At 38.7% G+C, this 21,244-nt stretch overlaps 1 protein-coding gene across 1 annotated transcript; it reads left to right on the forward strand.

The window, feature by feature from the left end:
• The first annotated feature begins 269 nt into the window (after positions 1–269).
• Positions 270–9,868, forward strand: LOC134815356 (uncharacterized). The gene is made up of 7 exons (XM_063823880.1): positions 270–315; positions 921–1,000; positions 1,848–1,970; positions 2,667–2,889; positions 8,182–8,329; positions 8,511–8,645; positions 8,958–9,868. Exons 2-7 carry the CDS (start codon positions 941–943, stop codon positions 9,391–9,393), a joined length of 1,125 nt encoding a protein of 374 aa, XP_063679950.1. The 5' UTR covers positions 270–315; positions 921–940; the 3' UTR covers positions 9,394–9,868.
• The last annotated feature ends 11,376 nt before the right edge of the window (positions 9,869–21,244 follow it).

Raw genomic sequence — 21,244 nt, forward strand, 5'->3', positions numbered from 1 at the left:
GCGAGATTCCCATATATCCTTTATAAAGGTTGGTATAACACGTGTTTTATTCTGCAGTCAATAATGACTATCCATGTCCTCGAGTGCTGTTCCTGTGATTCTGCAACAACTCAATCGGAGCCGCCAGGTAATTACAGTCAGGCCCGCTTTCTAATAAGCTAATATACTCTAACATAGGAAAGATATTACGGTTTGCACGTGCAATTTGTCACTCAGTCCACCATGTTTCCTAGCAACGTCTAAATACTGTTAAAGTTTTTAAAATCCTTTGTAGTGATGAAAACTCTTCTCCTGACACCAGTTGCATACAAAAAGGTTTTATTTTTATTTGAAAAGTGGTATTACTTTATATGGGGGCCAGAGTAAGAGTCCAGAGCACTTGTGCTCTAACATGGATGTTGCTGGTTTCCCCAATCACATAGTACAGTCTAAACCTGTTTATGTTAATGCCTGCCTTAATTGTGTATTATTTGATGAAAGTTTCAGTTCATACTAGATTGTAAACCGTTTATCAGGTTTCCTCTCTGATCAATTCTCATATCCTCATGGCTTTTTTGTTATTTAATTTCGTTTCCCACAGCTCAAACTTTGTCGAGGTTAAGCGTAGTTACATATTCCTTATTCTCACTCATAATTAGTTCCTGTGTGGGATATTCAGTTAGTTTACTGTACAGCGCACATCATATGTACACTAAACTGTGCTTCACTAAACCAACGTTTGCTTGTAGCTGTACAACACAAAGTAAATCTAACTTTATTATCCTATTCTGAACTTGATAGTTGACGTTTGTTAATCAGAGAGGGGAGGGGATGTTGTAGCCACTCGCCATTTATTCCATTTATTCTGAAAATATGATAGCGAAAGCTGATTGCACTTCGATACATCATGGCATTCTCCAATCATGATTATATTTTTACAGATCTGAAGAAGGGTACGAGGATGAGGGAGGCCTCTTTTACCCATCAGCCGAAGAAGTATGAGTTTGACTACAATGCTGCTGTAAGTTTCAATCAGTTTACGTTTACTTTTTCGTACTGTTCCATCCCCATACGCTTGTATAGCAGTTCTGGAAGTTGAATATATACTATTCTGAGTTATCCTGAAAGTTATCCTGAAAATTGTTAAATAGAGGTGTCATTCGAACAGTAGAGTATTTATTAATGTTGTTGTTCAAGACTTCAAGCTGTTAACTGTTTCAAAAGTTTTAGTAGCTGTTTTATTACTTTATTGCTCAAAGTCAAAATTCAAAATTCTAAGTAGAAATTTAAATTAAAAACTAATCAAGTTGATAGTCATGTGACCTTTGTCGTTGATAAAATACACTCCTGATATAAGTTCATAATTCAACTTCCACCGTATTTCACCAATACACATTGCACACGGTGTGCCAGACTCCAGTATCTTCGTCTTGAATACACTCATCGTCACATCGACTAAAAGTACGATTTCGAGCTGTGTCTCCTCTTAAGTGTTAATATCAACTATCAAGTATCAGTGCTTAGTTCTGAATTCTGTCAGTTTACTGTTGCCATTATCATCATATCATTCGTTGATCACATGCCGTGACCTTATGAGACTTAGCCACAGCTTTATTGTTCACGTGACTTATATTATTCTGACACTTCTATTACAATTTCTGTCATGGCACTGGAGCGTGGACCTTAATTTTACACTAATAACGCCCACGTGTAGTGAAGATATTTTTAATCGAGCCTTCTTATTCGGCACTTCGAGGATATTTATTTGGGTCGCTCTATCAATTCATGATATGTGCTGTTTACTCGAGTATCTTCTTCGCCCCTCAATACATATATTCCCTTTAATTAATGAATCTAATTCCCATTAGCTTGAATTGGACTACATCAAGTTGACAAAGCAGGAGGACATACAGTTAACAGTAGACGATCACGTGACTGAAACAAAAAGTTCCGAGAAGTCCCGGAGTAGCATCTCTCGGGCTTTTAGTGAAGTGAGTTTCATATCCTGTTCAAAATGTTCATATCCTGTTTAACATGTTCATATCTTGTTTAACATGTCCATATCCTGTTTAACATGTCCATTGTCCATATCCTGTTTAACATGTTCATATCATGTTTAACATGTACAGATCATGTTTAACTTGTTCATGTCCTGTTAAACATGTACATACCCTGTTTAACATGTTCATATCCTGTTTAACGTGTTCATATACTGTTTAACATTTTCATGTCCTGTTTAACATTTTCATGTCCTGTTTAACATGTTCATGTCCTGTTTAACATTTTCATGTCCTGTTTAACATTGTCATGTCCTGTTTAACATGTTCATGTCATGTTTAACATGTTAATGTCCTGTTTAACATGTTTATATCCTGTTTAACATTTTCATGTCCTGTTTAACATTTTCATGTCCTGTTTAACATGTCCATGTCCTGTTTAACATGTTCATGTCCTGTTTAACATGTTCATATCCTGTTTAACATACTCATATCCTGTTTAACATGTTCATATCCTGTTTAACATGTTCACTTGTGTTTGTTTTCACCACTGTAATCGATGTATGATGTTTCGCTTGTTCCATGTAAATTGTAAAACACATCTTTTGTTGAATTACCAATATAATTCTTGGTTCATCCCTCGAATAAGGAAATGTCATTTCAATTTAAATTAACTATTTCTGTTTTCAGTTTGTCTTTCTTAAGTGGAGACCAACAGAAACGCAGGAATCGCAGACCTCGGAAACAGAATCAGGTAGCAGACAATCAAGAAAAAGGAACAGGAATCAGAGCAAACAGAAACGAACCAAACCGAATCAGAAACCCTATCGTAGAACAGTGCCGAGGCAGATAATGTCTAAAAAGGATATCAAAAGGCAGCTTTCTGGCTTGGTAGCTCTTTCTCCTCTAAAATGTAAGTGCTTTTGCCCTTACCCCTTACCCCTTACCCCTTACCCCTTACCCCTTACCCCTTACCCCTTACCCCTTACCCCTTACCCCTTACCCCTTACCCCTTACCCCTTACCCCTTACCCCTTACCCCTTACCCCTTACCCTTTACCCCTTACCCCTTACCCCTTACCCTTTACCCTTTACCCCTTACCCCTTGGCCCTTACCCCTTACCCCTTATCCCTTACCCCTTACCCCTTACCCCTTATCACCACTAAAGTTCGATCAAATTATAATGCATTCCTCAATCCTCATTCCACATGTAAAGAAGCAAGTTTCACTTACCTCTCTTCTAGCTTTACTTTTATTTACCAGAAATTCAGAAATTGTACTGGCACTAACTACATACTTATTTGTTCTTAGTGTTAACTAGGAAAATAAATTATCGTAATTAAGCTGTCTCGTCAGTAACCTTCAACTTGCACTGAATAAATCGCCTTATTCGAACTGCCGTTCAATATCTTTTCTGAAATATATGTCCGTGGAGCTTGTAATCAGAAATATGTTTGAGTTTGGAACTAGATATATAGTTCTCATTGAAATGAGTTGATTACGGCGTTACTAAGGCTTCCGTACGGGATATTATGACTCAGTTACCGTGAATCATGGGATATTGAAATCCTTATAACGACAACTTATTTTGTGAAACCAGCATTTCAGTGTAGTTACATTACTCACAAAGTGGCTTCCCTGCTTTTGTCAGAATTTTGAGGTCTCTCTCACATTATGATCTTAACTTGTTGTAATAATATGTTATAATATGTTATCATATGTTATAATCACACTAACTCGTGGAAGAGGAGACAATGGATCACTTTATTGGTTAGTGCCCAAAGTGGTCTTTCCAACGAGGAGAATACTTTGACTCCTTTTATCTCAGTGTGACGGACATAGTAGACTCCCAAAGATTGTCTGATTCATAAACGCCATAAAACGTTTCACCAGATTTGGAAAAATACTAAAAGTTTAACTTGCTTCAATGCCGGGGCTCCAATGCTTTCTCTTACTGTGGTAATTTTGAGCATGACTACAGCCCCTACGAAGTAGAATAATATGTTATTATGATGGTACAGTGCTTGTAGTTGAGATGCGGTTTTATGACACCATGGCATACTAAGTAGTCAATCCAATGTCTAGTCTCTGTTTTTATGAGTGATCAGATATTTTAATACTTTTTTTTCACATTTCGTATTAAACATTTTTTCTCGTACTGTAGTTTGCGTAGTTGCAGTTAGTTACAGTTAGTTAGATACAGTTAGTTATAGTTACTATTGGCCTATCAGTGCCCCCGCCGCCCCCCCCCCCCCCCCCCCCCCCCCCCCCCCAACTGTCATCAAAATCAAGCTGTCGTCTGGAAGCAGAATAACATGTATTAACTACCATCTGCGACAAGAACTTGCTGTAGTAACCATGGTAACATTAGACAATTTATTTAATCTTGATCGTTCCATGGCTCATCAATTCAATTCAACAAGTTTATAGAATAAGAAACGTGAATTTGCTTCCTGTTCCGGGCTCCATTCTACTTGTAGAACATGCTTCCCCAACTGTCACGTGACGTCAATGTTATTCCAAGTACTTGAGTGGTTCTGCAAAAGTTTCATCAGAAAGAAAAGTAGCGTTTTTTGAAGATCTCGCACAACTACAAGAGATTGGGTCTCCGGCCGCTTTTCTACCGTTTTTGGTCGACGTTTAAATTGTCGATGAGTTTAGAAATACAATTTTTGCCAGTACTTTACAGGACTCACACCCACCATTCTAACAATATAGGTAACATAAGAACTTAATACTGATGACTGACCCTCTACACCACACTATCCCCATAATAAATACTGCTCCCCACTCTGACCACAACACTATCATGTTACCGATATTTAACCCAGCCTCCCCCTACACAATGCAGCTGCAGCTTGTAACCTGTACTATAAAAACCGATTATGTTGTTAATGTTGTTAATGTTGTTAGTGTTGTTAATGTTGTTAATGTTGTTGGTGTTGTTGATGTTGTTGATGTTGTTGATGTTGTTAATGTTGTTAATGTTGTTGATGTTGTTGATGTTGTTGATGTTGTTGATGTTGTTGATGTTGTTGATGTTGTTGATGTTGTTGATGTTGTTAATGTTGTTGATATTGTTGATGTTGTTGATGTTGTTGATAGTTGTTAAAGTGCAGCGTTGGCGAGAGTGTAAACTAGGTTTTTCGTACTCAGACATTATATCAGCATATTAGGGGTATATAATGTATGTGTTGTGTGTCTAATAGTAGCTATAGCTTCAACTTTGTTTGCGTGGAGGTGTTGGTTTAGTGCATTTTCAGTATTTTTAGCTGGTTTACTCTTGTTGTTACTTAATTAATATTTTCAAGAACTTTGACATTTTATTGAGTATTTAGGCTGTCCAGTCTGAAAATTCAGCGATGGTTACAAGTCAGTCTGGTCGGAATTTCCCTCAGGGCTTCAGCTGCATCAAATACTTAAATGCGTAATCATAAAATAGTATGTTAATATCTGTAAACATTCTCACGTAACAGCTAAAAATACTATCATATCCTCGAGATAGGTTTTCAAGAATGCATCTGGCTTCCAGCCAGTGAGCCAGGGCCACTATTCTGTAAAACACAATCTATTCTTATGAATACGATGCCATAGATCCATTGAAGTACTAATCGTTCTGTTTAATATGGACAGGCGGATTCTAAAGTTACTGCCGCAGTGTCTGAACGAAATAAGCAACTCGGGGCTGCTTAATATTCTGCAGTTCCTCCGCAGACAAATGTCACTAATTTGTCTCATTTCAACAAGTACTTAAACTAAATATTCAATATTTGTAGCTTGGTATGTTCAGCTAGTGCGAGCTGTATAATACATATACTATACTGTCTGAGTAGTTACAGGTAATTGGTAAAGACTGCTAGATCACCGAAATTTGACCCGCATTTTCAGATTCCACGAATTTTTCTTCAGCAGCGTTTTTGTCGATGAGTAAAGTAATCTGTAGTAGCTGTGAGTTACTTCTAGTAGCTGTACACCTGAGTTATCAGGGCCGTATTAGATAATTTGGTGAATTGTGCTGGCTTCTCCAAGAATTGAGACTCTTTCATTTTGTCATCGAAATACTCCAGCTTTTCTAGCAGTGTCGTAACGGTACGCCACTGTTTTCCCGCCTGGTATCTTAGTAGCATGTTTGTTTGACCCACATACCGCTATTATAGTTGGATTTGTCATTAAATGCCCGGTTTTATTCCTTGATTCAGGAAAATTCCATCACCATATGTTATCCTCTCATCGGCTTTAATACTCTATTTTGCAAGTAAATAATCTCCGAATGTTAGAATCTCAAAAATCCAGCACTGAAAGTTCAAAAAAGGAAAACATTCGAATATTTAGAATATTTCGTTAATTTTCGACCATACAAGCTGCCCGGAATATCACCAATAGCACGTGCTAATTTCAGTCACGTGACCCGTCTAACTTAGACAAATATATACCAGGATAAATATATAGTATAAATATAGCACTAGCAGCGAGCTATCAGCACTACGGTAACTTCGTCAGATATCAACTACCCTACACATGATTGATAGGAAGCCAATATATTTCTCTCTCTCTCTCTCTCTCTCTCTCTCTCTGGTCACTTAGTAATTTGTGTGTATCTTATTATTACAGTTGGGGTATATTTGTACAATATCTTGTAGTTGAGGTTACAAACTCCACTTCTAGTTCACACTTCGACTTTCTGCCAGCTTCATGGTACGTGGGATGTCACCTGATCTGGGTGGTATCTTGTTGTAGTGTTAGCACTGTCTGATGTAACGTTTTATCTGCCTGGATATTATCACGTTTTGTTGGGCTGATAACACCTGTCTTATTCTCACTTATTACTCGTCATTTTGACTCCGATATACTGTCATTTTGACACTTTAACAGCGAATAGCGATCACCTCATGTCTTTTCATTCGATCCCTTTTCGTATTGTCAGTCTTGTGATTGATCGGCTGGGATTTCTAGTACATAAATTTACTTAATAGGCTAACATGCACTTCATGATATGACGTATACTATAATGATAATATGTATAATGGTAACTTTCAGTCGTTAAATTCTACTGATATAAGTAAATAGTAATTGGTGGCCTCCCTGCTTGTGAAACATGTTTCTTCTCATAGGACATGATGGGAAACACATATTTGTTCTGAGGTGAATCACATTTTGTTATGATTAAAACCACATTTGTTCGATCAGATAAATGCCATCATCATGTACAATATACATGCCATCGTCAAATACACATTTTTTATAAGTGCCACACGTACTGCGGCTGCTAGGATTTGCCAAGCAAATATGTATCGCCTCCTTTAAATAAGCGACGCTTTCGTCTTCTCGAAAATTATTTGTTTTTCTTCATTTTATCTTAAACTTTGCTAATCAGCATTTTCCACTCTTAGAAGGTTGCTATATGAGTTCATGTTCAGGGCCGTCGACTTCGAGTATGTTTTCGATTGTCCGACAGTGCAAGGTAAGCATGATAAACATCAAGCACACAGGGGAGAAGGAGTGGAAGGGGGGGGGGGGGGGGGGGGGGAAGGGGGTCACAAATCACAACGTTATGTTATTGGAAGTGGGGGTGTCATTATTGCCACATTATCATTCACTCCTAGGGGAGTAAGGGTTGTTCACATATTACGTAATCACTGAGGGGGAGGGAGTTTCAAAATGATTACGCTAGTGTAAATTTTAGCACAATAGCTTTGTGTAAAAAGGGAGGGTAACGTTTTGCCAAAAAGTGATTACGTAATATGTGAACCCTAACCCAAAAGTAGGTGGCAAAAACAGTGACACTGCGTCCTGCATACACACTATCACGCTTTCATCACTTCGGTTCAGTCTGCAATCTCAAAATATAGCATTACGTTTTCTGAGAGTTAGTGAGTGTCATTGTGAATATTTGCAATATGTTGAATATTATGAAGCTCCTGGTCAGCTGTAGGAAATGAAATTTAATCGTTATTTGTAAGCGGGTTTTACCTGATTTTATAGAATTATAAATTTCTTCCAAGTCTTTAGTTCATTACGTTATTGGTCACTTATAAGATCAAAAAGTATTATTTCTTGCCACGAAATTGGTCATTATCCCAACGAAAACATTCTTGCGATCAATACAAGAAGCACGTGCAGCGCGGCTCAAGAAGCTATACTTCCTTTGCCAGAAATCATAAAAAAGATGAAACTTGTTTATGTCTGATGGGATATGTTTTCTCAGCGGAGCAGTACGTAAGACAAACTAGACGAACTCTGATGCTAGACGGCCTAAGTGACAAATGTGAGTGCACTATTACGGATAATGATGACGGTGAAATCCAGTTCTCGTGTGTTTTAAGTCAAGAGGGAATTGTTTGTAGAAACTACAGGTAAATCATACCAATTTTACACGTGAATTATTGATCGGTTTACAATTTGAAGGATCAAATTTTGTGTCGAAATCGAATAGAATAATTGATATAATGAATCCGTTTTTTATTAAAGTAACTTGGTGTTCATGTGTGTTCAGAAATGTAACACTAAAATACTGACTGGTCCCCCCTGCCACAGGTCAATGTTAGACATCGTGAGTATTGGGTCTATACAAAATTTAGACGATGATGACCCTATTGGTATCTACTATACAATAGAGGGCTTTAAAGATGGCCAGATAGCTAGGATTAGGAAAGGAAACACCTTTAGCAGGTAATTCTAGATTATAGTTATTGATCACTCTAACACTGATTTTCCCCATAATATAAAATGTACATGGTATACTTTCAAGTCTTGAATAGCTAATTGCCATATTTTGATGATGGTGATTGATAAATCCATCATTCAGTTTCGTTTACTGGGACCAGGCTTTATATCCCCAGCCACTTTTTAGTATACCACCATAGTCGATTAATATGCCACAATTTCATATCTTTTTATTGAAGCATATGCCAGCGGTTACTAAGTGTTTCCAAACAACAACTGCAGAAGTATCAGCTAAATCTAATTACTGTACTACCCCAGGGTAAAGTACCAGCTGAGTCTGGTGACACCAGAAGACCAGAAGATGGTCCTCTCCCTTCCCAACAACACACACTCCCCCAACTCACCACTCCCCATCCTCAAACAGTCCCTGGTAGTTCACCGGGAGTGGGGCAACATCCTGAAGATCAGAACCAAAACCAGCAACTTTCCAATCGCCACTATTCAGAAAGAAATGAACTCTATGAGATATTGGTTACACCTGGAACCTAATGTGGACTCATGCTTCGTGTCGGCTATTGCAGCTTATGTTTTAAGAAAGAAGATATTCGGTGACAAGCTCCCCAAAGTTTTGAAGACTCAGAATAATTTGGCTCGTAGAGCTAGGAGACTGAGTATATCGTTTAGACGGAGAAAGAAACCACGGCCACTCCGGGAAAACCTGGGTGGGACTGCCGCAACTTCTTCAACATTGTGAGGCAGAGTTTTAATGGGCTATCAATGATGATAAGCCATCTAGATTCTGGATTGTAAGATTTGCTTGCTCATTTATTTTGATACTGGAGCAGAGTGTTTGACTTTTAAAAAGTCTTCGTGCCAGGGAGGCTGCTAGGGAGGTTGCCAGGGAGATGGACATTGAAGTTACATCCCAGCTTGTATGAGGTTCTCGCTTATCATGAGAGAAGGATGAAGCTGTGGAGTTGGCTATTTTTGATCGTGTTCAATTCTGGTTTTTTTAAATAGTTGTAGGAATCAAATCATTATTGACAGAGAACAGTTGAGAAGAGATAACCGTGAAGAAAATAGCAGCCCAAACTTTGATAATCATAATCTCGAATACAGGCTAGATTCATATCACATATTATGTCATACAGACAAACTTTCATGGATCATAATGAGGATTTCTTGTAAAAAAATTAAGCTTATTAAAATTCCTAGAAACTACCGTTCACAGGAGGGGCTAAGTGCAAATAAACTGCTGCTCACTGCTGCTCACTGCTGCTCACTGCTACTAACTGCTGCTCACTGCTGCTGTCGCGCGCGCGCCCATAGCAGCAGTGAGCAGCAGTTAGTAGCAGTGAGCAGCAGTGAGCAGCAGTGAGCAGCAGTGAGCAGCAGTTGCGCGCAGCGTGCGTTGCCCAGTAAAGACACGCATATAACTGCTGCTCACTGCTGCTCACTGCTGCTCACTGCTGCTCACTGACAGCAGCAGTGAGCAGCAGTGAGCAGTAGTGAGCAGCAGTTAGTAGCAGTGAGCAGCAGTGAGCAGCAGTGAGCAGCAGTTAGCAGCAGTTTCTTTGCACTTAGCCCCTCCTGTGCGTTGCTTACTTAATTTTTATATTTTGTTGTTCGTTTGTGTATCTAGGTTCTTGAAATTTAATTAGGATTCCCAGATAGAATACCGTTGAATAATTGGAACAGAATTTAGTTCACCGAATTTGAAGATTGTGTCTTGTAAAATTCGAATAAATTTGAGTTTGAATTTCTGTAAATTGTCTTTTTCCCTTCTTTTACCAAAATGATGAATATTAATTCTGATAAAAATTCATCGAAAAATTAAAACAATGAGATGAGATAGGAAATAAGGACACAATACGATACTAAATACATAGTTGATACATATTATTACACATTGTTCAGTGTACAGTGTACAGTGTACAACTACAATGTACACTTCTTCTATTCGTAGATGATAATCAATCGACCACGTATCCATAACAATAGTCAGTACCTACAATATAACACCTTTCAGTTTTCACATGTGGTTTTTCTCTTTTCTCGTTCGGGGACGTACATAGCTACCGTTATTGCCAACATGTATGTAACAATACAATATACTGAATGTACTGTAACAGTACATTATACAGGGTGGGCCAAAAGTCATTGTGCAAACGTTGGGTCCTATACCTCCGCCGTGTTTTATATTTGAGAGCTGTTGCTTTGCAGATGGCATACTGTACTTACTGGTTCGAGGATTCCGTCGTCAAAATTCGAATATTTTAGACCACGCCCATTCAATATTAAAACACCTATATTGTTTTCTCTGAACATGCTGAACGCCTAATTTTTTCAGAGACGGTAGATTATCAAATGTTGCATATGATCTGAAAACATGAGGCAAAACGGATTAGAAATGACGAAGTTATCAAGCATTTTGTGTATCTCGTTAACAAAATTGACTGGGTGATTATGTGACACCGTGCAACGACGCCTTAATTGGGCACCCTTAACCTAAGATGAGAAGTACGAATGAGTCGGACTTTTCAATTTACTCGTATCGTACGTACTTTTCAATTCTACTGAAAAGTTCTCCTTCTAGAAATTAATGGAAGAGTTCTAAATCGCAAGTTACGGACTTATATTGAGCGTTTTCAAAACAGCTTTTAAACAAGCTGTTTGAATAAGTAAATTGTCTAGTAATTTTTGTTTTACTTTTAAATTTAAATGCCTGCCTGATCTAAGAATTGTGTGTTCAATTTGTTCGCGAACGGCATATTTTCTCTAACATCGGCAAACAATTACATTTACATTTTACAACGGCCCTGATGATAATAATTCAAAAACAAAAAAATTCTATCTTAATCGTACGTCGTATGAGTCGGACTTTTCAAAGTTGCGTACAAGTACGTACTTTTCCCCCTAAACGAGTCCGTACTTCTCATCTTAGCCCTTAACAATTCCCATAATGTTTAACGGGGTAGTTAACGGGGTCACCTTATCACGTGATTAGGTAAACCAATCACCTGATCACACGTAATGAATAAACTCGTTATGCTTCATATCTCGGTCATCTGAGAAGCTACAGTTCTAATTCTTTCAGGACAGACGTAATTTGAATGGCCAAACACAATTCAATAACATTTAGCTTGATCCGACTATCCAAACTATCAAATAAATGTGAAAATGTATGTTTTGGTCTTTACTTGTATTTGTGTCGAGCTGTTTAATTTAAGGTCAATTACCGAGCTCCTCTACCATTAGCAACGTCTGAAGACTGATCATTCTCAATTTTACAAAAAGAAATGTCTAGCAATAGACATTAACAATAGCCTAAGCCAATACAATATTTGGCTCCATATAACTTCATTTCTGAGCTGCTGGACTGCCGGAGGGCGTGTGGCGCCAGCAGACCCACTTGATGGCCACACCAACCTCATTTAATGGGTCCAAGTTTATCAAACCATTTCCACGTCGTCATTGTGTAGACGCATTGGCGGACGGGATGGTTGAACGCTCTCGCGTGTGCCGTCATCAACTGCAGCACTTATATTGATGGATTTCCCAACCTCGTCTTTGTTTTGCCATTTTATCTTCTAATCCGTGTGATCGGCGACAAATGAGATCTCATGCCAAGCTTTAGACCACTGACCAAGATCATTGATTATTCTGTGTTACAATCCGACTCAATAAGCACTAGCTCCATTCGATTCTAGACGTCCCTCAAACTTATCATTGTTCCTGTTCATCCATGTGACCCTTAATGAACGACTAGTGCTGCCATGCCAATACTCATTTTCTTGTCCACTAACCGACTTATTTCTCAACTCAAATCAGATCACCACAGCCAATCCAGGATCATTATTCGTGTATCAGCCACTGAGGATGCTCAACTCCCGTCACGTGGTTCCTTGCGCAACACTCGGGCTACAGATCGAGGCAACCTCAACTTTCATGCGTATGTTGATCTGTGTGTAAGTGTAAGTGTACGTTAATCGTGATGTTGTATAGCATATAGATCCCGCCATAAAATTGTGGTGTATAATATTTATTATTTAATGTTGTAGTTTTTGTTGTGGAGCTTTTGAATCTTGGTAATGTATTGTTTTGTTTGACAAAGAGCGTCGTACTCCGACTCGTAGCTTAATATAAAGTTTTGGAGCGTTTGTCATTGCTAATTAATGCTGATGCTCCCTTTGAGCCGCGCTGCACGTGCTATTGATACTATCACGTTGCTTGGCGGTACGCGCTGCGTGAAAAGTGAGACATGAAATTTTAGTTAGTTCAAAATGTTCTTTCTAATTCGTTTCACCGTCCCTGCGCTTCGTTATCCGATATCTACTTGTTCATAAAATTATTCTTCAGTTCATGATTACAGATGTAAGATGAATTTACTGTGTAATTGTAATTGTATTCCGCATTAAGATTTATTTTACCCGAAATTTCACTTTCAAGTTTTAGTATATTGAGCAGTGTTCTGTTTTAGCTAGTTGATTAAAGCCAAAATCTCGCTTACCCCAGATTTTCTAGCTGCCATAGCTCAAGGTTATAAGTAAACAAGTTTCCCATTCTCACGATGTGTGTACTACCTGTCCTAACCTTATTCGAGGTCTTACTCTTGATGTTGTCTTGTGTTGATTTATAAATATAACGTCAGTTGCAAAGCTATCTTCGCGTCAGGTAAATTTTTACCGTGTATCGAAATAACATTAACAATGAACATATTTGGAAGCTTATCTTAATTCAAACATTTTCGATTATAATTATTTAAGCGAATTTCAAAGCGATAGACCGATGTGAAGTTGCTTAGGCGATGGTTGTGGAATTATATAGCTTCAGTTGACTGAAATTTAAAAAAAGGAGAAAACGTGCAGTTTCGTTAGATTTCAATATTTTCATAATTTATACCCTTGATTCTGATCCATCAAACAGTCCATCATCAATGACTAGTGGCTACGCAGTTTAGACATTCTGGAACTTAATTCTTGGTCGAATGTTCGTTGTATGCTCTGAATGAAGTAAAAGCAATAATATAAATGTACTATACCTAGGCACTTTCTCAAAGAATTTCTCTCTTTCTAGTTTTCCCACGGTCTCTATAGCCAGTTCTAATTCAATACCTTCAACCTTGGTAATTAGGAGTTAGGAATTGCTGTAAATTTAAGTATAAGTTTATGTTATACGTGTTTGTTACCAAGGTTGCAGTCTCATATCCTACTCCCTAGAGAACCTCCCTACAGAGCTGTCTACTACTGTATATCATTAGTAATAACCCACACTTGTAGCCAGACTCCCACCAATCCACCAACTTCATATAACTGCAACACTTGTACAATCCGCACTATAAGCACTATTAACTCCAGGAGTTACTTCTTAATAATAATATAGTTCTCTGCGGCTCTCACCAAAGATCAGGAAGTGTGCATATACTTATATGTATAACTCGGTGCTAATATACCAACCATGATGCTAGACGTTCTTATACCAACAGAGCTGGTGGGTTGTCTCTGGTATCTAGGTTACAATACCTTCTTTTAGCACATAAAGTGTGCACTGTGCATGCGTGTAATATGTAGATAATTGTGCATGGTCCTTTTTAATTGTCCAAATATTGTATTGCTGTAAGATCAAATTGAGATGAGATTTGAATTGTTATGCATGGCTTAATCTCGTTCTCTGTCGATTACAGGCATATTCAGTTTCACTGATCTATATCTGTTCCTGCGAAGCTGCGTAACTTCATGACGATCAATAAGATTACATACCGTGCGGCTAGCATCATTTCAAAGTAAAACCGATGCTGACATTGTTCATGACGTCGTATCACGGTATCCGCGCAGATACCTTTCTATACAGTTATTATTTCGAGTTAGTTGTTGCATCATCAGTCTTAATACCTTTGCAGACAAATCAATATCCGTACCTTCGTCCTCCTCGTCACTTGTTATATCACTACTCGTCCCACGTTTTGCTGTCACTACTCACTTCTAGAGATTGCCTGAAGTATATAATGGGACCCTGCAGATTCCTAAAATAGTCCTCTAATTCGTGTATATATCTGAGGAATGAGACCTCATCACATGTCTCATCTTCTTTCTGTCAGTTCCCTGCCAGCTCTGAAATGTAGGAATATTTAGACCCCCAGTTCCCTGCTACTGGTGGGAATATGTAGAATATGTAGAATATGCAGACAGCTGTAACCCAGAACAGTGCTCGGCAGCAGCTCTCTTATCAAGTTATACTAATAAGAAGCAGCTCAACTGGTATCAGCGCTGGTTAATCAGCACTTACACCTCGACTACCAGTCTATCCAGAAGTGCTCGTACCACGCTACTTCTGCACTGGTATCCTGCAGATACTATCTCGTAGATACTATCTCGTGCTACGTAGGGGGTTGTTCCGGTGTATGCTAGTTGGCGGTGTGTTTAACTTGCGAGTTTGTCGCGCACACACGTATAGGTTCTGGTGCGTCTTTCATCGCCACGCTTCTTGTCCTTGCTTTTAACATTTCGATAGGAAAACGTGGCTAATAAAGTAATATCACCAGTACAGGGTAGTACTAGTCATGATGGTGATAGTTTTGGGTGGCTTCCTCGCTAACCGTTACGTCTCCACCCTCCGTAACCATACGATAATCTGATCCGTGGAATGGTGATTATCTCTTGTTAAATCTCACCACCACCCCAGTCATACGGTGTAGACAGTAGCCTGACTTGATGTACGGCTCATTTCGTTTGTCATTGTATTCATCCTTTCACGTGCAGATCCGTTTTGTGGCAGTTTTTCGACTTTCAAACTCTATTAACTATCAATCCGAATGTTAAACTTTTTCTCTGGAATTAGTTCATGCAAGATGTGTTTGTTTGGGGAGTTCACCAGAGGTAAACTCGGCACTAACGCCTTAAAAGTTTTATTTACATCAATCATAGAACAATATAAAAACATACAAAAAACATAAATATGACGTACAAAAATGGTGAGTGGGGAGTACCCCTGGCGACTTCATGGTGGTTTGACAACAGGTCTTAGTGCACTACACTTATAGTGTCTACCAACATGGCAGCCTACTAAGTAAACCCTGATCACTTCTAGTTCTACAACGCTATTTGGGAAATATCCAACTCCTTCATCACATTGCATGGAGTGTTGGTCAGCAATGTGAGCTGTTGGTGAACAAAATGAAATGTTAGTGAACAAATTTGGACTGCTGGAGAGCCTTTTGCGGTGGTTAGTTCGAGTTAAACCGTTCATCAAGAGATCAAGAATCTATTGTCCTCTAGCTAGCTCAAAGTTACATCCCCATATTATGATCATGATTAGCCCCTGCATCTTTTACATGTACATAATCGCTCACTTTAGCCCACGTAAATGTTAACATTAATACAAGTGATCACCAATTCAGTGACCAATAGGAGGAACCTTCTAATACAACGTTTAACAGTACATTTATTGAACCTAGTATAGTACAGTCCACCACTAATATATAAGTAAGTATCCCATGTGAGGGGTATTAAGTGTGGGGCCCTTGCTCAATTTTACACCTCATTAAATCCAACTTCCGGCTCTCGAAGTACACCGCTGTCCTGAGTGGGGCCGGAGAGGTGCCCGCGTATTTTAATACATACTTTTTAGAGCTAGCTGGAGAGTTGCCCATATTTTTAGTACTTGCTTTTTACTTTTTTAGAGTTATCCGAGGGATTTTGTGTATTTTACATAATTTGTAGACTTAGGACCGCGTTAGTAACTAAACCTGCTGGAGGATGGAGAGACTAGAGATTCTTGAGTCGTTTTTAGTTGGCGAGTGTTTATCTTACTTTGTTATCATTAGATCGTTTTAGCTTATCCAGTGTTATCAGTGATGTTGAGACTCAATGTTGAGGTTTTTTAATGATAATTCATAATAGACATGGATTACCTGATTTAAAAACGCGTTCCTCAGCTTTTTGACTGCTCATCAGAAAGTTTCAGTTAAAGTTTAATTAATACTTTTTATTTCAAAAAGAATTTAAATTTTAGCTGTCAGCTGTGCATCGATCATCGACCACACTATGCCCGACGCCCGTTCATATCTTTGGATAGAACAGATTGACCAGACCGCAGATCATATTGAAGACTGATGATAAAGACAGCTGAGAGTGCACAAGAGTGATGTCGAGACTAACTGATATCCGCCGTTTTTCACTTTCAACAATTGATCAGTCAGTCAGTTGATGACTTAACATCTGAGCGTGTTGATTTCTAAATGCTAGCATCTCTATTTCAGTATTCTGATTCCGGAAAGATTTAAAACTAACAGTCAAGTCTACGATTCGCGTAGTAAACCAGTAAAATAGGCGTACTTATAACCTGGTACATGCCATGTTTTGCTGACATTATTGGTATTGTGCACGCTTAACACTACACAGTGTGGCCACTCAGCACTAAACTTGAATGGTTGCCAGCGCAAAAGTTGATTCGCTATATTTTCCTGTGTTTCAACCCTGATTTTCTGCAACGCGTGCCCACCTTCCTTCCCATTGGTTGTGCCCTGTGACGTCATCAGAAATACTGGCCTCTGATTGGTTGTTGGTTGTATCGTCATCGTGTTGAGTTACACGGTGTTGTGCGATCCCACGAATCAGCCGGAAACCACTCAGAGTTCTTTAATTGGCCTGTAACCAGCCACTCCTAATTCGACTATATACTACGATTAATCTCCGTCAGGGTCTAAATCCTGGAAATTAGTAAATCCAGATGGTATTGTTTAATTTTGCTTAGTATTTTTTGACGGTTTTAGAAAATCATGTCTATTTCTGCGCTACAAGGTTTTAATGTTAATCAGAATCTTCACGAAGATTGTCTAAAAAGCCAAAAGTCTGGTTGGACGACATATTACTGATATTTGATCACGAGTATTTATATTCTTGGCAGTGTCCTTATCTTTTCGTCCCTCAGTGGCAGGATTGGTGTTAGAAGTTTTTAGTCTCACAACATAACAAGTATGATGTTCCTCTAAAATCACCAAATGGCCTGTATCAGCCACGTGACCAGCTACTCGACAGCTGATTGGTTGCCAGTACTTCAGCCATCACGGCATCACATGGAAATGTGATGTTAATTACGAGGGGTGGGTTTGTTTAACAGATAGGATTTCGCCACTAGGCTACTACTTGTACACCACGGTTCTGCTGCATCAACAGCTGCCTCTGTTACTGTTCCCGTTTCACACTTACAGAGGGAGTCCACACCGTTGCTTTCTTCAGGTTTAACTTTTCAAACCCCTTTATTTGTGGCCTTTATTTGTGGCCTTTATTTGTAGCCTTTATTTGTGAATCTTATTGCTCGTTTAAACTTTAATGTTCATTTATGAAAATCATACGTGATGCAATGGTCACCAAGAAACAGAGCACATTTTGCCACTTTATATCAAGATCATAAGATCACTGACTCACCTTCATTATCTAATTCCGTTTACAAAAAATGTCAAAATGCGAATAAAAAATCAGTTTTAACAGGCTGTATTCACTGATGTCTGAACATGTGGTTTGGAACTGGGCCTGTCCTTGTTGAGGAAAAGCAGTGTTTCTTTACGCACTAATTAACTGATTATGGCAAAGCTTCCCATTTGCAAAGCTAGCGAGCAAAAATTTGTCTCTTCTCTTTTACATATGCCTTTTGTTTGAGAGGTGATAATCTCGAATTTTCCTGCAGCAATTTGCTTGTCTGTTTGGTCCAATAAGGTGCTGTTCACATAAGTGGATCGACTTAGCGCGATACCTTGTGCCTGATACCATCCGACCCACTTTGATGTGTCACCAGATCACACCTGCCTGAATAGTGAATACAGACGAACAGTCAGTTGTTGGCAGACCGTTTTTGTGTCACTGCCGTAATGATAAGAAAAGTGCTGTGGTTGGAAAGGTTTCTTAGACTCATGGACATGACAGGATAACTAGCTCGTATCACACAACCTTGACACAAAGTGTGTGTCTAACACGAGATACTTGGGTGTGGCATACGCCTTCTTTATTAATCTGAGGTTTTTTATTAGTCAAACGTATTACATTTTAGACTCTTAAATGTAATAAATTAGACTTATATGTTTCAAGATCCAGAATAATAAATAACTGTCTTTTTTCTGGAACCTTTGACAGCACCTATTTAGGAGCGAGATTTTAATTTGAACCCAGGAAAATGCTGTCCTGGTTTATTTGATAATCGTAGTTGTACTTGTAGAGTGTCTAATTTGAACTACCAAGATTATGTCATTGCTATTCCACAATACAATTAATTGATTAACGGAAAAAGTTTTGATGGCTTCCGGTTTCTATCTTATTTACAGTTTACAGTCGCTGATTTACTACCTCTTTTATAACAAAGTTTGAAATGAACTGACCTGTGACCATGCGTCCGTGTTAAGCGTTATTTTTCAATGCAATTAGCTTAAAAATCGATTAACGCTGATATTTTATCGTAAGCCGATCGGGTTGATTGATTGAAAAACTGCCACGACTGAATTATCTATCTCGAGTTTTATTTTACATAGATTTTAGTTTTCGCGGTAAAATTACTGATTTTATTGCATCCACTTAAGCCTCCGCTTAACCAAATTTCTCAATCAGCTTTTTGAATTGTCTATTTAATAAAAACTTCCTTTAATGCAACGCAGGATATACCCTAAAGAATATAATACCCGCCATGATCTGGAGCTCTAATACATGGATTTCTCTAGAACCGGGGAGGTACTCTCCCAACCTCATTAGTTCATTACGAGTCTAAATCTCCGTTCATTGCAAGATTTAACTTCCCCTCTTTCCCTCGACACACATTCACATTTGTTTAATTAGCTCGTTAGCTTAATGAATCAAAGTAATGACTTGCACTCCTCAGTACGGAGCTAAGTAAATTGGATAATTTTTCAGTAGGTCTGACTGGTTTAATGGCTTCACTCCTTCTGTATGTATTGTACCAAGATGGGTTGCAGCCTGGAGAGTACAGTTAGTAAGCTTGGAGAGCGCCTTTAGCTTGCCTAATAATGCTAACATAACCTTTGTAAGGTACTCTTGATACCTTGAAGAAACTCGTGCTCGTACAGATTGTGATAACTTAATGATATTGCGTTTTAAAACTTGAATTTTTCATTTTGTATAAGGTTGATGTGAATACTAATACAGCGGCACTATATACCCGCATCATGCTTGTTCAACTTTTAGACTCTCACACAATGCATATTGCATAATGAATTAAGTTGATCCTCAGCATCGTACCCATTGGCCAATCTCTTTGTTCAACAATACGATCTTAGACACAATATACTTGTGATAAGGTACAGACGGATTGAGTTGTCGTGTCTGAGTAATACAACCCCGATAGTATCCATTGATTACCCATTATCATGATTATACGAGACCCAAGGTACTCTTATCGGCCCTGATCTACATAAATAATTGTCCGCTCCTCCGTTGCTATAGATATATATCGGCTGGAGCTGATGCTTTGGACAATACAATTTACAGCACCGTCAGTTTAAACGCCCCAATCTCTCTCCCGGGCACGCGCCACTACCTGTCATCGTCACCACAATAATACTGGTCCCTGATTGGTTAACATCCCTCCCCAGCTCAACTCTGATTGGGTAGTTTCATCACGTGGTCGAATACCGGCCGCTGATTGGTCCTCGTAGTTTGTTTGTTTTAAACTTATATAAGCTGTCAACGTTTGTGATCCCCGAAAGATCAGGGAATTAATTTCCGAGCAGTTAAGCTGTGCCCTCATTACCTATTAGAGACGCATCATGTATTGTTTTGTTGTGTGGTCGAAGTGTGTGGTCACATTATCATGTTAACATGTCATCTTAGCACGTGCTGGGGACTTAGCACGTGCTGGAGAGAGAACTATACTGCTTCTCCTCCACCCTAGTCTCAACCAATTGCAGTAAATATTCCGTTTATACTATCAGTTATACTGGTTCACTTGTGCGAGATACGTGTTGTTTAGTGTTTCTATTTCAAGCTGGAAAGCTCCGGACCTTAATTTTCTCACCCTCCAGAGTTCTGATATGGCTTTCTCGGCCTGTCACACCCACTAGATTTACAGATTGGCTGAGCTCCGTGTTTTCGGGGATTGTGAGGTCAAGAGAGAAGCCTGTCAGAATCATGCTCCTCTGCTTTCTCACGAATATAGACATCTCAGAGGTACTGAGCAATGTTTAAAACCCTAAAATTCCCTAATTTTTTCATAGACATGACGTGATTTAATAGCAGATCTCTTGAATGACTGGGTTTTTTCTTGTGGCGCGGACCTGAGTGGATTCTGTTGACGAATCTTCTTTTACAGTTCTGAGTTTTAGTTTGCTACAACAATCTTGCAATTGCCAATTTATAGTACTACTCATTTTCTACCAATCTGTAATACGATGAACTCAGCATCTTAGTGAAACTGTATGTAAACAGTTTCTTATTACGAGTTCCTCATTAAATTTAGAGTACTTACTGTGGTCTGTGTCTCAAAGAGCTACACAACCAGTAACTAACCAGTAACTAACCAGTAACTAACAATTTAAAGTCAACTTCACACTCAGTAGTCAGATCGACTCCAGTACTTACATCAATTTATACACCAGGCCTTTGTTA

Source organism: Bolinopsis microptera, chromosome 5 (genome assembly GCF_026151205.1).
Source record: "Bolinopsis microptera isolate Bmic1 chromosome 5, MBARI_Bmic_1.0, whole genome shotgun sequence".
Classification (NCBI taxonomy): domain Eukaryota; kingdom Metazoa; phylum Ctenophora; class Tentaculata; order Lobata; family Bolinopsidae; genus Bolinopsis; species Bolinopsis microptera.

What these genes read in the sequence shown, in the direction of transcription:
- LOC134815356 (XM_063823880.1), top strand. Translation starts at nt 941, where the DNA reads ATGAGGGAGGCCTCTTTTACCCATCAGCCGAAGAAGTATGAGTTTGAC. An exon ending in AGCTCTTTCTCCTCTAAAAT is followed by an intron (nt 2,890 to 8,181) that starts GTAAGTGCTTTT and finishes ATGTTTTCTCAG; the next exon opens with CGGAGCAGTACGTAAGACAA. An exon ending in ATTGTTTGTAGAAACTACAG is followed by an intron (nt 8,330 to 8,510) that starts GTAAATCATACC and finishes CCCCTGCCACAG; the next exon opens with GTCAATGTTAGACATCGTGA.